The sequence below is a fragment of the Vollenhovia emeryi genome, unplaced genomic scaffold, assembly GCF_000949405.1.
Source record: "Vollenhovia emeryi isolate VEMERY1.0 unplaced genomic scaffold, V.emery_V1.0 DF939208.1, whole genome shotgun sequence".
Taxonomy (NCBI): domain Eukaryota; kingdom Metazoa; phylum Arthropoda; class Insecta; order Hymenoptera; family Formicidae; genus Vollenhovia; species Vollenhovia emeryi.
Genome location: NW_011967158.1, coordinates 466,585 through 483,156, shown reverse-complemented (window position 1 = coordinate 483,156; position 16,572 = coordinate 466,585). Strand labels below are relative to the sequence as shown.

General features: G+C 49.6%; 1 protein-coding gene across 3 annotated transcripts in view; it reads right to left on the bottom strand.

Annotated features, from left to right (window-relative positions):
* LOC105561341 overlaps positions 1 to 14,943 on the bottom strand; it is a 30,517-nt gene extending 15,574 nt beyond the window's left edge. Inside the window, exons 1-2 of one of the 3 annotated variants that reach the window (XM_012011223.1) lie at positions 13,849 to 14,943; positions 2,737 to 4,650 (exon numbers count right to left, since the gene is read on the bottom strand). In XM_012011223.1, the coding sequence (XP_011866613.1) occupies positions 2,737 to 3,049 (313 nt within the window). In that variant the 5' untranslated portion in view covers positions 3,050 to 4,650; positions 13,849 to 14,943. Of the gene's footprint in view, positions 1 to 2,736; positions 4,651 to 5,056; positions 5,424 to 13,848 lie in introns of those variants that run through there. The other 2 variants (XM_012011224.1, XM_012011225.1) reach the window with 2 other exon arrangements.
* Positions 14,944 to 16,572: the final 1,629 nt, after the last annotated feature.

Sequence of the window (16,572 nt, the reverse complement as noted above, 5' to 3'; positions counted from 1 at the left end):
GAGAGAGAGAGAGAGGAGGAGGAGGAGGGGGAGAGAGAGGAGGGAGAGCGGGAGACAATTCGAGCCGGAGGAAAGCCGCGCGTCGTCGTATCCGCCAACGAGGGAAAACACACAGACGATAACGCCGCGTGACTTCTCATTCGCTTCGCGCCAACGGTCCGCTATTTGATCTGCATGCCCGCCTGGCGCTTTTTGCGCCGCGCCGGCCAATAGTAAACGTCCGGCGACGCTTCTTTATCACCCCGCGAGGAACGGGCCCGGCGCGTTTCTCGCCGCGCGCGCGTGGTCCGAGCGTTTAAAACGCGGAACTAATTCGTCGCGAGAGGCGTCTGGCCGACGGAGCCGCGTCTTTTTCTCTCCATCCCCCGTTCTCCCCCTTTCCGCGGTTTTACGCCGCGCGAGAGTTACGTCGCGGCGCTACGTGGCGAATTCGTGGGCGTGGAGTAACGTTTTCCCGGCTCGATTTACTGTTAGTACACACGCGCGAAGCATATGTAGCCAATCTCGCGTCCGTTTCAAGTGCGAATTTATGATGCGACCGACGGAGGAGTTTGTATCCGCATACGCGCACTCCGCTCGGTTCGAAATGTCCTCGACCTCCTCGTCGAGTAATGAGCGACTCCGGCGTTCAGCGTCCATATTCGAAAAGTACGATCGCACGAAAACTTTATCAGGTAGTGCGCCGTTACCTCTTTCCTATCAAGTCCCCGAAGCCTTGTGTCCACGATCCAAGAGATGTGTAGCCAATCAACCTGCATCTTTTACGGAAAAGCTGCAAGTTGATCGTGGACACAAGGCTTTAGGGACCCTTTAATCAAAGCCTGGCCAACAGGCAGCTTTTGATTGGTTCTTCCACTTTTGGTAACTTCCGAAAAAAATAGAAAGAAAAGGAAAGAGAAAGAAAGAGATAGAAACTTTCTCCCTCTCGCAGAATTTTGCCAGAACCAGCCTGTCGGCCAGACTCTGATGATAAGGGCTCTATTTTTATCGCACCATCTGTCCTTTGTTGTGATTCTGTTGCGAAAAGTTTCAAAGTCTTTCAAATGAGCACTGTCAAGCGCAAAGAGAGGAGCCGAATAGGGGAGTCGAAAGGGAAGAGTAGCTGCGAATTGCCATTTGCCGTCAAGTCATCCTAAGCCGCTTCAAAGTCGGCGTGGGACCTAGGCAGAAATTAGAAAACGTCAACACCTTGGATTAGTCCGTGAATCATCAATACGCGTGGAATAATTCATTCGCGAGAGTTACCGGCGAACATTTCTCTCGCGTGACTCAACTGGACCGTTGCCGGATAAGAACAAACACATGACGAAATGTCGTTAGCTGTGACGTCAATTCGGCAAACGTGTTTCCCTCGCGGATTTCTCGATTCGTCAGAGATTTGCAATCGGCCCGTGCGTCTCGTAATCGCACTTGCGTCCATTGAGGAGATAGCGAGAGCGCGAAACGCTCGATCGGGTCGCTTAACATGTCTGACTCATAACCGCCATGCGTCGTCTCACCAACGACATTTTCATTAAAATACGAAGTGCGTTTATTAGGGGCCAGTTAGCGGCGAGTGAAGCGCGACGCTGTCGTGCGCGACGCCAATTTCACGTCTCGCGCCCGAAGAGGAGGACGAGGACGAGGGGGAGAACGAAGGGTTGAGGACGAAGGAAACGAGATAGGATGAGAGAAGCGTACGAGGCAGGTGAGGGGGGGGGGAGAAGAAATGCCGATGTATTGAATAGCTCCTCGCGGGCGCGAAGGAACCAGGCGTCGTTAGCTGACGGTTCTCTTTTCAAGCTGTCGAGCCACCATCGAGCCTAAACATTCCCCACTTTACCTCCCGTCCATTCGATCTAATAGGTACGCATTACCGCGCTTTATTGCCTCGTAATTTCCATTTCTGATGCCAGAAACCAATATAAGTCGCGGAGGATAGCGCGCACGCAGAAGAGCGGCGGCCTCCGCCGTGCAGCGAGCCTCGCGACTTACTTCGCCACAAAGTGGTTTACGATTGAGACGAAAAAGAACGAGTCGGAGTATTAATCGTATGACGAAGAGGCTCTTCTCCTCTTACTCGAAGGAGCGAGAGAGAGAGAGAGAGAGGGAGAACGAGCCTCCCCGTCTTCATCAAGGGAGAGAAAGGGGAAAGAAAAAAAGAAGAGAGAGAGAGAGAGAGAGAGAAGTCGAAGCATTATCATTTTTCTTGCAGCTTCTCGCACGTCCACGCGATCGCCAACGCAAACGCGAGCGCGAGCTCGATGGAGTCTATAACCTGTTCCGATGATTCCAGCCGGATGATCTCCACAACCGTTACCGTTCGTTCTGCCGAGCATAATTTACGTTCTACGCGCTGACTATCACACACGGGACACAGGCCATTAAAAGAGAGGCTGCGTCAGTACCAATTCAAATAACGTTAAAGATCGGGGGACATTTAAAAACCCGTCGAAGAGATATATGTTTGCGTATTTCCGTGCTCCTCTAATAGTCGTAGGGTTCCCACGTTATTTAACTCCTGAGAAAGGCACGCTTCCCAATCAATCTGGCAATTTTTCTTCGTTTTGCGACGTAAACCGTTTATCGAGTCGGAGCGCACGCGAGAAATGATAGTTTTTGCGGACACTCCGCTTTCCGGAATAATCCGTCGCGAGGAGCAATAACGTCGGGGATCCGACTGGTCGCAATTTCCTTGATGCAACCGGGCGCGATAATCGATCTGCATCAAACGGCCGATCGAAGGAAAACCCTCACCTGGATAGCCCTCCGGGATGACGATCTCCGGTCCCACCTTGACGTCATGCCGGTACCGGTGCATCAGCAGGCTCGCCGTGACTCTCAGCGATCGCTGTTGCTGTTTGTACAGGAGCACCGGTCTGCCGCCGGTACCCTCGAGTCTGACGACCCTTGGTAACGAGAACCGATCGAGGAACTCCCGTAGCGGCATGTAACCGCCGCTGGAACCGGAACCACCCTCGGCGGTGGCCTCCCTCGAGCTCGGCAGGGATTTGGGCAGCGAAGGCATTTCCTCGCTGGACATCGTCGAGAATTCACCGTTCGACGACATGATCTCACGCGTTTCGAAGCAGCGTCACCGCGCGATCCGTCCCGAGGGATGTCGAGGTGAACGCGCAGTTCGGACGAGCCCGGGATCGGGAAACGCGACGCGACGAGGCTGATTCGAACGAGACAGTTCCTCCTCAGGGTGACGCCGGGAAGCTCGAGGTCTCAGCGTCATTTAATCCCCGTGGCGGTCGAGCGAGCACGACGCTTGCTTTCGAAGGCATCTTCGCTCCCCCTTCGGCACCCGCTCATTACCGCTTAATAACGGGCTCGGATGCGCTGGCACTTTCTTCTTCAATTATGTCACTCCGCCGCAGCCGCTCGGCGAGCGTCACTTTCCGTCTCGCGGCACGATGATGGTGCGACGTTAACCCCCTCGGCGCCGAGTTACTTTCGACACTTTGCGGGCGTCAGGCGATCCCCGCGCGGAAGAGGGAGAGATCCAATTATGCATTCGTAGAACTGTGTGCGATCGCTACGTTTACATCTATCTCGAGCGATAAAATCGATTTCCCTCGTCGAACGGCGTAAAATTGATTCGCGGCGGATATTAAAGCCGGCTCGTTGATCTCCCGGCCCGTTACAAACAATACGTGAAACTCCGTTCACTAGCCACTAAACTGTTGCCTGGGGCAACAGCGCGCAGTGAGATCGAGGATCACAAAACACCGTCGACGGAGCACCGCGTCGAACGCACCGTTCGATCGCGAGTCAAGGCGATCGGTGTCGATCCGCTCGCGGGTTTGCCACTTGCCGCGTTACACTTTTCACACATGCGGCGGAACATCTCTCCCCGCGGTTGATCGGGGCGGTAGCGCGAACGCGTTACGGCAAAACTATCGCGATCTACCGATAATATCCCCCGATCGTTGCGAGAGCGAACGCATCTCTCTCCTTAGCGGGGCCGGCAGACTATTGCGATCTACCGGCGGTATATCCGTGACGATCACTCGCGGGCGAGGACTGTCTGTGCGCGCGAGGCGTATCCTTTTACGGGGAAGCTATCAGGGATCCATCGACGACGTCCACGACGCCGAGCGAGAAGCGGACGATGAAGACCGTCTCTCCGCGCGCGGCCGAGGCAACTCTTCCGGATGTCCTGCTCCCGATGATGAACGACGGACGGGCTCCTCTTCCGGGCTGTTTCGTTTTCGAGCGCCGCCGAGGCGTCCGAGGATAGATGGATCCTATGGACGCGCGCGATCGAACGATGAATCCCGCTCGGTTAACCGAGCCGCTCCGCTCCTCTCTCTTTCTTTCTCTCTATCTCCTGACGCGAAGGCAGTTATCTCCCGTGGGGTTCGATCCCCGTGGCGTTTATGATTTACCGGTGCAGTCGGCTTTCTTTCGCCGTTTCTTACACGAGCCTCGCGAGATATATCTCGTGGCGCGGGCGCTTTTATTGCTTTATGCCGAGCCGTGCGGGCCGCGGGGTGCCTTCAGACGCCTCGATAACTGGGTCTGAGCTGCATCCTGGTAGCCTACGAACAGGACCTACCGTATCCCGCGAGGAAAGGCGAAGGCCAGAGAAAGAGGTAGAGAGAAATCCCGCGGGGATATCCTTCAGACACCTTGTCGGCCGAGGTCGCGCTGCATCGCGGTGGTCTGAAAACAGACGGGCAGGCGATATGGTCAAAGTGTTCTCCATCGCGGCACTTGGCGAGGTCCGATCGCGGAAACGCGCGGCCCTGCGTATCTACGGAGTCGGCGCGCCCCTTCGGCGAACGTCATTACATCTATTTAATTGCAGAACCGATCGCTAATCGCGTCTCGAAACGACGGTGTAATTGTGATCCTGACACGACATGCAGTGAAGACGGCCGCGCGCGTCTGTCTCGCAATTTACGCAGGCACATTCGCAATTCCCGTAGCGCTCGTAAACAAAATTGATGAAATTGAGAAAAACATACGCGAGTTGAATCTTCCACTTTAGAAATTTATCATTGAGGGTCTTTCAATTTTGCGGAAAGTATAAAAAAAAAATCCGAGGGACGAACAGAGTGAGAAATACCCAAGAGAGATACGTTCAGCGCCGGTTCCCTAAAGGCGACGATCGAGTTCGCCCGACTTGTCTCCTAGGCCTACGGAGGAACGCGCGCACTTTTTGGAGAGGATCCGATCGGATCGGCGGACGCGAAGTCACTGACGCCCGGCTCGAACTGAGTGGAGTGTAAGAGGTCCACCGGCACCAAGAGCCGCACGCACACACTCGAGAGCGCGTCGTGTAGCCGTCGCTGGTACCGTGTGCCACCACCTCTACCCAGCCTGGCTGTCAGTGCCAGCAATACCGGCGGCCCGAGCCTCGCCCGCGGAGTCCTCCGCACGCCGGTTAACAGAATACGCGCGTCTCGTCCGACCTACGTGGACGTGGGTTTATTCAATATGGGTCCTATTGTTGCTCGCTGAGAGGAGCTGTTACCCCACAGGAGCGCGCGCGCACCGCCCTCGATACTCTCTTCCTGCCTAGGCGAGCCTGTAATAATCGCCCGTGGTAGCCGAGTCAGTCCCTGTGTATGCACAGCAACGACGAGGCACGAGGAGCTGACAATTGCGGCGTGCTGAGATTAAATGGCAGCTGATCAGATCGTGGGCCAGGATCAGAAGCTACCTCCCGAGTGCGCGCAGATCAATCTTAGGGAGGAAGGATCGAGGCGAGCTCGTGAGCGTCGTTGAGCTTCGTTAGATCGTCTCTCGGTTCAACTTCATACCCGGGCTCGACTTTAGCTCGAGCTTCTCCGCGTGCACATTTCGTGAAAGTTAATTTTACTTTCAACGACGTTCAACAATTTATTCTCTCCGCGGTCGTTGAACGACGCTCGTCGTGTTCGGGGACGCGGACCGCGTCCCGATCCCGACGGAGATGCATCCGACGCAAAAAATGACCCGCGCTTTCGTAAAAGACAAACCATCTGTGACTGAAATGTTACATGCGACTTCCTTATACGGTTATACTTAAATAAAACGAGCCCAGCGCAGTCCCTATATTTGGTAACACTCGCATGAAATTCAGCGAGGACGATATCGCGCGTGATAGCCCTCTTCCCGCGCGCACTTGGAATTTATCTCGCACCTCGATTCGCTCGCGCGTACGACATCGCGGATAAGATCGTAAAAATTACGAGCAAATCACCGTGGTTTCCGAGTGGGTGGAAAGTGGAACGACCTTGGCTTTAATTTTTGTCGAATGTACATTACCGATGTGAACGTCCGACGCGTTACATCATTACGGGTTTCTCTGCCGCGCATCGTATAATCCTTTTTATGGAAATCTCTCAGACTCTCACACATTAAGAATATTAAATATCGTAACATTCACTGGATGATCTTTAATCCTATTAGGCAAATTAGAGCGCGTGTATACAAATAAGGAAGGAACAGGAAGGAGTGAAAAAAACGTAGAGGTACATGAATCAATTTTTCACTTTTAACATATTAGCTGGTGACGCATCAACTTGCACTTTTATTGCCCGAATGTTAACCGCTGGCGAGTTATCGAGCGTTTAAAGAGTTTAGAGAGACGTGCAGTTTAACTCATGTAAGAGCCGATTGTCAGAACTTGAAATTGATAAAGTTTTCATTATTTTTGTAATTATTCTTCACTTTTTGTCGTGGTTTATTTATCTCTGATCTTCTATATATTGTAAATAAAATTTTCTTGTTCTCGTTAATTTCTGCATAAAACGCTCAATGTGTCGAGCCAACGGCACACGACACTAGTTTTCCTACTGGATTTCTTAAGAGAGCCAATCAGAATTTAGCCTTAAGTCACCGGGGGTTCATTCTGTATTTTACAATATAGTGAAAATGCTAAGCGAACGGTTTTGTCTCTTGTTAAAGGGACGGTTAGAAAGAGACAGAGCTACCCCACTTTTAGCATTTACCACTGATGCATATTACCACATGCATCAGTGGTCGAATTGGTGAAACGCCTAGAGTGTAGGGAAGTCCAGGTTCAAACCCTGGCTGATGAGGTGATATTTGTCCGAAACAAATTTTCTCTAATTAAAATTGTCAGTTGTGTCGGTTATCAATTGTCCTACCCTGTAAATTAATTTTGTAAATATCTTTTAATTTGCCCATTTCTAAGAAAGTCTGCGGTCTTCCGTTTCTCTTGCACGCTACGCTTAGCATTACGCCAAGCGGGAAATATCGGCACAGCAATTACACGAGAGCACGATCGTTTGCCGGTTGACAGACAGAGGAAATCGCCGATTCGCTACCGTTAAATTCGCGGACGGCGAGTCTTACGCAACGCGAATACGCAATGCCGATGCTCTCGTGTGATCTAACCGTCGTCGTGGCGATCCAATCGTCATTGTCCCCTTCAACGATTCTCATCATTTCGCCGCGGTTTGCGAAACGCTGCTGGATTTCGACCCGATCGTTAAGCAAGCGCGCGCGAATTTCCGCCTAAGCTCTGGGAAATATCGCGAATGGAGATTGTCGCCGCAATTTACGTTGTTATGCTCTGAAGGATGTAACGGTCCCGCGTACGATATTCGCAAAACACAACGAGAATCCGTATTACCACTCCGCGATAGCATCAAGCCCGACGGTGTGGGTTACGGTAATTTCTCACACGGCCGTGTTACGTGGATTAACAGCAAATAACTTGCTAATAGCGAGACACAAATGATAGTGCCGCGCCGCGCTATCGGATGAGAATTTCGCAAAAATTGCTGAATATCGCGCGAGCAGCCAAGCGTACAAGAGAATGCCATTCGAAGCTGCTAACAAGATCGAAGAAGCAGCGAGGGATCCTGAAAAAGTTGCACCACAAAGTGGTGCGTATCTCATTGCCATAACACGTCGCTGCAACCTGTGTTACGTTTTTTCGCGGCCTGCTCGACGAGTCCCTCTTTTTGGCGCGTCTTCAATGTTATTAATTGAATTACATTTCATTGCTCGTTCCGGCTCTCAATCGGAAATTACCTCGCGAAAATCTCGATTTGCCATTTCGAATAAATCGTCTCGGAAATCCGTTCCCACGAAGATAATTGCGCACTTAATTCAAGATTCACCTTGCCCGCTCCGTCCTTTCTACGACAACGCAAGAAAGACGTGGATATACGGATATTACAACTGTTATCAAAATGACAATATTATGACGATGACGGCTGAATGGAATTAGAAGCTGAATCAGATTTTAAACTAAGCAGTCGTTTGCTGACTCACTTCCACACTCGTTTCAATTTACTCCACTAACTCCTCAAGTCGTCAAGAAGCGGCTGCTCTTCCGCGCAATCATACTTCCTTGTATTACCTTGTGGTGCAGGTTTTTCTTTTTACCTTAATCTGACTCACCTTTCAATTCTCTATAATCCATCACTAACGTCTATTTTTACATTAACACGTCGGAGCGATGGTTCTCGGGCTTATCAAGATCTCCCCGATACGCCTTACTGCGTTTCTGTATCCTTTACGGCGATACCGAGAACATCCCTTTAACGAGACCGAAATTACGGCAACGAGAGCATTTCCTGGTCTCATCTGGAGCGATGTTACACCGCGAGGGGTAGCACGGCGCGATGCGGTGCGGTGTGGCGCGCGTATGCGAAACACGCCGGGCTTATTAACGCCATCGGTGCAGCGTACGCGGATCCGTTTAATTCTATATTTACTGCGGACGCGTTTAGTTAGAGCGGCATACGTAAGGTAGTAGTAGTAGTACGCGTACTGATCTGTGGAAAGGATCAGTCAAGGCGAGCCGGAGGGTCCATCGGCGAGAAGGAGATCTCCGCGAAGCGATCTTCCCACGGCGCGGCGTGGCGCGGCGCGGCGCGGCGCGGCACGGCGGCGATGGATGCGTCCGAGGTGCGCGGCCTTGCGCGGCCTCGCAAGGACAAGGCCGCCATTTTCGATGCAAGGGCGCGAACAATTATTATTACGCCGGTGTGTGCGTGCAAAATATATATAAATGAGCGCGAATGCGCCGAGCCCAGGGTGTGGCTCTCGACTGCGCTGAGGAAACAAAGCTTCCCGCGTGTAACCGCGCTCGCGGAGAGAGGCCCCCTACCTCCCGCCCCAAGATCAAGGGAAATCGCGCTGCCACGCTGATGCGAGGCGCGCGATTATGCACTTTTATGGGCCCGCAAGGTCGGCAGCGGGAATCGTAATCGGACGCGTTTGCTTTCGCGCGCTCGCACGCGGCTAGGGATTCCTAAGGCGAGTGTCCTTTGCGTTGTCACGTTCCGAAAGCAAAACGCCGCGCAGAGGAACTTAAATTCATAGTTCGTGTCCACTGAGCTTTCCTCCCAAACCGAGCACACGCCGTCGTTTATTCGTTCGTTTATTCGGGAGAGAAAGAGGGGGGGGAGAGTGAGAGAGAGAGAAAAGAGAGACAGGGGGAGACATGGAAAGACATGGAGAGACATGGAGAGACAGGGAGAGACAGGGAGAGACACGGAGAGATACGGAGAGACAAGGAGAGACAAGGGGAGACAGGGAGAGACACGGAGAGATACGGAGAGACAGGGAGAGAAAGGGAGAGACAGGGAGAGACCGGGGGGGTGGGGAGAGAGAAAGAATCGTTGAGGCCTGTGTCTACAATGCTAGAACTTGGTTCACGATGCTACAACTTGGTCCAAGTTCTAGCATCGTAGACACAAGCCTTTAGAATCGCTATTTATTGAATGCTCTGGGACTTACAATTGGTCCCCTAAACCGTAATGACAATGTAACGGATTATGACAATTTAACTTAACTAGGGAGGAAGGAGAGAGGCGTGAAAACGAAAGGACGACGTTCTTACTTTATATGCGATATATAAACGGTACATTACAACATTAACTCGCAAAAATCTTGGATCTAACTGTCTCTCGTCGGGAAAGAATAAAACGCGAGTTATTTGCAAAGTAAGATCCTGCTATTCAGAAATAATGATTGCACTTTCATTGAAGCGCGTCACAAAGGAGAGTCATCGGTCAAGCGACGCGTCAGCTTGACGGGCTATCGCGGAATTCCGGCGTGCGATATTGACTTTCTCGGGTCCGGTCGTGGAATCGCGATGCATCATCGTCATCGCATCTGCCGTCGCGCCGGGCTGCGCCGCGCCGCGCCGCGCGGCGAAGGTGCAATCGGCACTTAAGCGTGACACTAATGAGCGCCGGCGATGCAACCGGTCGTCTCCCAGGGGCTGTCTCGCTGTAATTGGTTAGTTAGCACATTTATTTTATATGAAACGCCCGCTGAAAAATGCGAAGCGCGTGCGTCCTAATTGGGAACGGCTCGGCGTGGCTCCGGCTCGGCCTGGCCTGGTCTGCCTCGGCTCGGCTCGGCCCGGCCCGGCTCAGCTTGGCGCGGCGCGGCGCGGCGCGGCGTGCCGATCGATGCGCGCGATATCGATTGTCGGATCGTTGACAGGCATGACCGAGTAACGCTGCCCTCGGAGAGGAGGCTGAACAGCCGAGTCACTTTCATGGCTAGGAAGAGCAAGGCATCCGCGAGCCCGCGGACAGCGCGTAATAAACCATTAGCAACTACCGCCCGATTGTATCTCTAATCTTAATCCGCGCGAATTTTCTGATGCGCGCGTTAGCTCGACGAAGTGGCCTTTATCGACCGTGGGACGCCGTGAGCCTCGGCCCAGCTAACGTTTAGCGCGCAATTATATCGATTTTGATCCCCGAGTTGAGTATCGTAAAGTACCAGGCGGGATGGCGCGGTGAATTTTTCGTCGCGCCCGTTAGCTTGATCATAGCCTGCCCCGACAGTCTCCCCTTAAAAATACGGCACCTCGTATCTTCGTTGATATAAATAATTTAGTCGTAAAGCTTGTAAATCGCGCGCGCGCGCACACATGCACACGCGCGGTGAATCGAACGTCGTAATTATCATTGTACGGATTGTTTCGATTCTCTCGCGGCGCGGGAATTCGTTTCCGCGACTGCGAGGTTCACGGGAATAAATATTCCCATTACAATCGCGCAGATTATCTTGATGCACCGCGCGACCCCGTTGGAGTCAACGGCTCTATGTTTCTTTTTTTTCTAATGCATTGCTAGGTTTATAATTAATCCCGCTAATAAAATACGCAATATAGCCGTCCCCGGCTATAATAATGTAGGGAGGCGTATGCGCAGGCACGCGCGCCGGCACCGGCCGATGGAATTTCATTCTGATATTTAATACCCCGAGCGCTCCGGTTTATTAGCGAGCATTGTATAATCATCTAATATCCGAGAGAGTTTCGATCGCGACGTCTCCATAAAGCTTGACTGCATTACCGATTTATCTTCCAACTTTCTGTCTAACAATAAGCTATTCTCATTCGGTGGGATCGGTCAAGGCTGGCGTAAGAAGCCGGCGGGAGAGAGAAAGAGAAGGAAATGCAGATTTTTTTTCTCTAAAGCGCAAACCCCAGCTGTACTGGGAATTTCATCCCTGCCGTCACGTTTATAGAGAATACCGTAGATTTAATTAGACCTTGCGCGAGGTCATATCGATTTCTCCTCTCAGATTACTCTGAAGAAAAAGCAGGGAAGAAAGGGAGTAATGGGACATTGGAAAAGAATGGTAGCCGCAAATGCGAACGCTTTAAAATCCCGCGCCAGCTGTCAATTTCGCTTTCGAGTTGCGAGATTCAGGTGCGATACTCAATCTCTCGCAGGTGCCTATTTAACAGAGACTTTACTTGAGAAAAGTATAACGAGCCGAAAAAGCAATTATTATTTACAAAATATATAACAATGAGGAAACATCTAAGAAACGTTACCTGCCTCTCCATATATAATATTACCGACTATTTGATTTCAACTTTTCGTAGCTTTCGTTTAGCAAAGCTTTTACCGCGAAGGGAATTCTTGAGGAGGTACTCGCGAGCTTCTGCGGCCGGGAGATCATTTCGCTTCTTTATATCTCTTGATATCGCGATGCATGCCGCACTCCCGCGTAACACACCGCATTCGAAGGCGATGCGCCAATCTTCGGCAAGTATTTAGACGAGTAATGCACGTGTAAATGAAGTTGAGTAAGCCAATGTAAGCAAGAGGTGGCAGGTGCTACGCAAGAGGTGCCCCTTTTTTCGCCGCACGTCTTCTGTTAGTAGCCGCAGAAGCCAAGCACTCTGCCGAGGCTGCCGTGAGGTCTTCCACGGTAGTGATGTGTACAACCAAGACACAGTTTGTACTTCTGATATTAGACACGGTAAAATCGAAATACTGAAGGCCTCGCGACTATCGAGTCCACGTTATTAAAGTAAATAGCATTTTTACTTTATTCTGTAGAACAACAATTGTGTGCGAATATCTAACCGATCATTGTTGATTTAGACTCGTATTCTGAACCCTCTTCGATCAATAAAAGCTCATCTAAAAGTGCCTAATAAGCCTTCTGATTGGCTGCAAGCCACTTTTAGAGGCGTTTTTATCGATAAAAGAGGATTCAGAATATTTAAACTTCTTTCGCGTATAATTCGATGGAACCCTAGTCAAAAAATTTCTATAAATAACTACAAAAAATTGACTTGAAATAGAAATTTGTAGAAATTTTGATATCTTCGTTGAAACATTATGTTTTTTGTAAAAATATCTACGAAATAATACAACAAATTACAATGTTCTCTAATCAAGAAATTATTTCAAGTAGTATTTCATGAAAATGTACAATTTTGTAGAAATTAGTACAAAACTTTACTAGTTTAAAAAAATTTGAGAAACAAAATCTTAAAGAATTGAAACATCTGCTTGTAGAATATTACAAAAATTAATAAAAGTGTTCCAATTCTAGCATTTTTTTGTTGATTTTGATAACACTTTTTTAATTTACATAGAATTCCTTAGATTCTGGCAGTATATTTTATTTTTTTTGTAGAAGTTTGTAGAATTATTTCCGGCAGGGAAGTCGCGTGACTGCGATATATTTAAATAAACGTTGACTGGTTCTTCTGCGTCAAATAAAAAGGCTACATTCGTCGGACATTCAGTCCTAATCCTAAGGCCTGTTACTACAATTAAACCGGTGAGTTTAGGAGTAAATGCGCGAAGACCCTCGGATACGTGAGCATTTCTTGATCCGCACGTTCGTAGCCATCGCTAGTCGCGAACCTTGCTTACCTGCAGATGTAATTGCAAGGTACTTGGATTTTTATCGTCGCCACCGCCACTTTAACCGAACGAACACTCCTCATCTTATTGTTGTCTGGTGTTCTCGCCTTTATGGCGAAAAAAAAGGAACGTATGGGAGGGACGGGGCACTTTTAAGAATTTCAAATGGGAATGGACAAAGGGCAGTATATGCCTGAGGTCACGCGTTTTTCATCGGCCCTACCGCCAATTGGCTGCCGCGCTACTGAAAACAATCTCAATTCCATCAAGGGATACGCACTTTCTCTCTTCCTTCTTTCCTCTCTATCTCTTTCACCCCTCGAGCAAATTACATCTCGGGTCGCCTCTTCGCGAGGTGAAAATGAAATGCGGAGAGGTATCGGTGCGAAATTTTTTTATTGTTGTCGCTGAAGGAAATATCCTCGAGAGGGGGGCAAAAAAATTCTGAAGACTACCCTGCAAATGTAATTTTCGACTTTTTCAATGACGCGGTCTCACCAGGAGATCTCACTAGGAGAAATGGCCTGGGAGCGGTCCAGATAATAGATGGCAATTTTTTTTTCCTCTTGCCTTCTTTAATATCCGGCGCATCATCGTCGCTTTATTAAAATCCGTTACGAACGAACGCGGCGTTAATGCGCAATTTAGGTGCACGGCAGTAACTTTTGTGTTTAATTTAACGGCTCGCGCCCGTGCGATCTCGCGTGTAAGTAAGTCGCATAAATAGTCGCGTAAAGGCGCAAGATAAAAAGACACTTACTTTCCCACATTTAACGCGCTAATATCTGCGAGGCGCGTGATGCGGCGATGGCCGCGCGGTAATAGAACGCACGATATATCGCGCCGCGCGGGAATTGAAATGAAAAGTGCAAATACACGCTACGAAACGCCACGCTTCCCGAGAGACTTATCACTCGCAGACGCGCTCGCGGTCGGGGCGTAACGCGCGCGGACAGCACCCACTCGCGCGAAACGGCCGCGAAACTGTGCGCGAGGCTCTATGCAAATGCAGGGGGCAAACGGTACCGCGCGAGCTAGCGCGCAATCGCAATCGGAGATAAGGCAAGGCGGTAGCGCGAAGCGTTATCGTGCGAGCGCGTCGCACGTAAAACGGGTCACCCTAGTAAGAGCACCGTATAACCAGTACCTATGCTCGCTCTCCGTCGGCCCTTTCATCTTTTCGGTCCCGATCGCGTGGTATCCCGCCACGTATTTGGTCCAAATCCAGTGGCGCATGCGTGTGTACAGTGACGGACAGAATGGTCGCGACACTTTCTTCTTTAGTGAGTTTAGAAACGCGCATAAAATATGTCAAGAAATTACAGATAGTATTTAATAACGCCAGTAGTTAAGAGCCAATGATATCCAATTTTAACGACCTACACAAGCCAATGTTTTTTTTTTAAACAAAACACTTTACAACGTTTCGGTCCTAGATTTGGACCCTTACCAAGTAATCTGTTACAAGATTGTTAAAGATCACATTTTAATTGTTTGGCCAATACCATTATGACAGTAAAATATTAGTCAAAAATAGAAAATATCAAAATTGCAATCTGGTTGGGGAGTGCAAAGTCCATTGAAATTGCATCGTTATTCGTTAAATATGTATAAGAGTGACGAGAGAACTGTGTTGGACGAGAGATCAAGTTGAACTGATTATGACAGTAAGATACATATTAGTCAAAAATAAAAAATATAAAAATTGCACTCTGGTTGGGGAATGCAAAGTCCATTGAAATTGCATCGCTATTCGTTAAATATGTACAAGAGTAGAGAACTGTGTTGGACAAGAGATCAAGTTGAACTGGTCCAAATCTGGGACAGAAACGTTGCAACGTGTTTTGTTTTTTTAAACGAAAACATTGGCCAGTGTAGGTCGTTAAAATTGGATATCATGTGTCAAGAAAGTTACAAATCCGTAAGCTCTTACTGTACTTATGATAACCTTTATCTTTCATCCAAACTGTAACGGCGACAAATGAAAGACGACGGTACTCTATGTTGTCGACAAGTTTTCGAATACATATCAAAATACTTACACAAGCCGAAAGATTTTACAGCTGTCTAGATAAGAAATTAATATGACAGATATATATGTGAAAAAATGTAGATCGCAATATTTTATTTTATAACTCACAATGCGTGGCCGTAGCAGAGAACTACATCAGGAACGAAAAGCTTAATCGCAAAGGTGTATGATAAAGATTTGAAACGTGATTGTCATTGTCATTCAAATTTCGCCGTATCTGTGAAGAGGTTGTGGGGGCGGGGAGGGGCATCCGTGAAATTGAATTTCACATACGACGAACAATGGTAGCAGGCGGCCTCGTCGTCGGTTTAAATCACACAGGTGACTTCCTGCAGTCACTCGGCCGGCCGTCGCATTAAGAAGAGGGATGACATTTGAATGCGCGGTGTCGCGCGGCACTTAAAAATTAGCATTATAAATAAGATTATGGAAACACGCGCGCCGTCGCGGACACGCCAATTCTGGCGGCGAGGCCGTCTTAGCAGCACTTTGTCTCGCGCTTATTAACATTCGTTCGTCAACCGTTCGGTCGCGTTACTCGCCGTGGATCAATTATGCATTCCATTTCGCGTCCTCGCAGCCTGCGAGGGGCTCGCGCAGGAATTAAATTGCGTCGTCGGCGAATGGACAAAAGGAGAGCGACGAAGAAAGGGACTAAAACCCCCGAGGAGATTAAAACCTTCGGGAGGCCCCCTTGGGATAATCTCATTCTACAACAATGTTTTTTTTTTTTGGCACGTTATCTTATGCTCCTACATTATATAACACCGTACGCTCCCTTTAACACCACAAAAACCTAAAAAAAATTCTAAATTCCCCATTCCGAAACTGTAAATAGATTTATCGTCTGTTTGAAGCAACAAAGTTTATCCATGGACGAGAAGAACGCGGAGTGTGGGCCCATGTTATCCTGTTCTCGGAACGAGTCGCAGACCGGATTCGCTTATCGAAAAGTCGTTTCAACGGCGTCCGAACGACTTTTAAATTAGGCGGCCTGTTCGCCGCGCGAAACGACGTCCGGCGTGCCCGCTTCGATATTTAGCTCGCGTAATTAACGCGGTGCACGAGTTAAGAATATCAACGAGCGGCTTTGTATTCGCCCCTCGATAATCTAACGTGATCGCCGCGCCGCGTTATGGGAGTAGCGATAACGGTGCCAGCACTCACGGGGCACTCGCGGTTGTCTCATCATCGCGAAGAAGGATGCTCTTCGGACACGCGATCAAGCATCTCATTGTCATCGTTCAACCGTAGCGAGCAGCTTCTTTCAGGCTGCTGCGAGGCGAGGCCCGCATTCGAGGACGGCATTATGAGACGCGGCCGCGTGAGCGCATCCCGCATTCTGCGTGGAGGTTTTGCTGTCGGGTAAATCCGCGCCTTCCGCTTTGATTCGGCCTCATAAAGAGATTTCGTTCGAGCCCGCAGTGGCGGCCATTAAACGCGACACTGTAC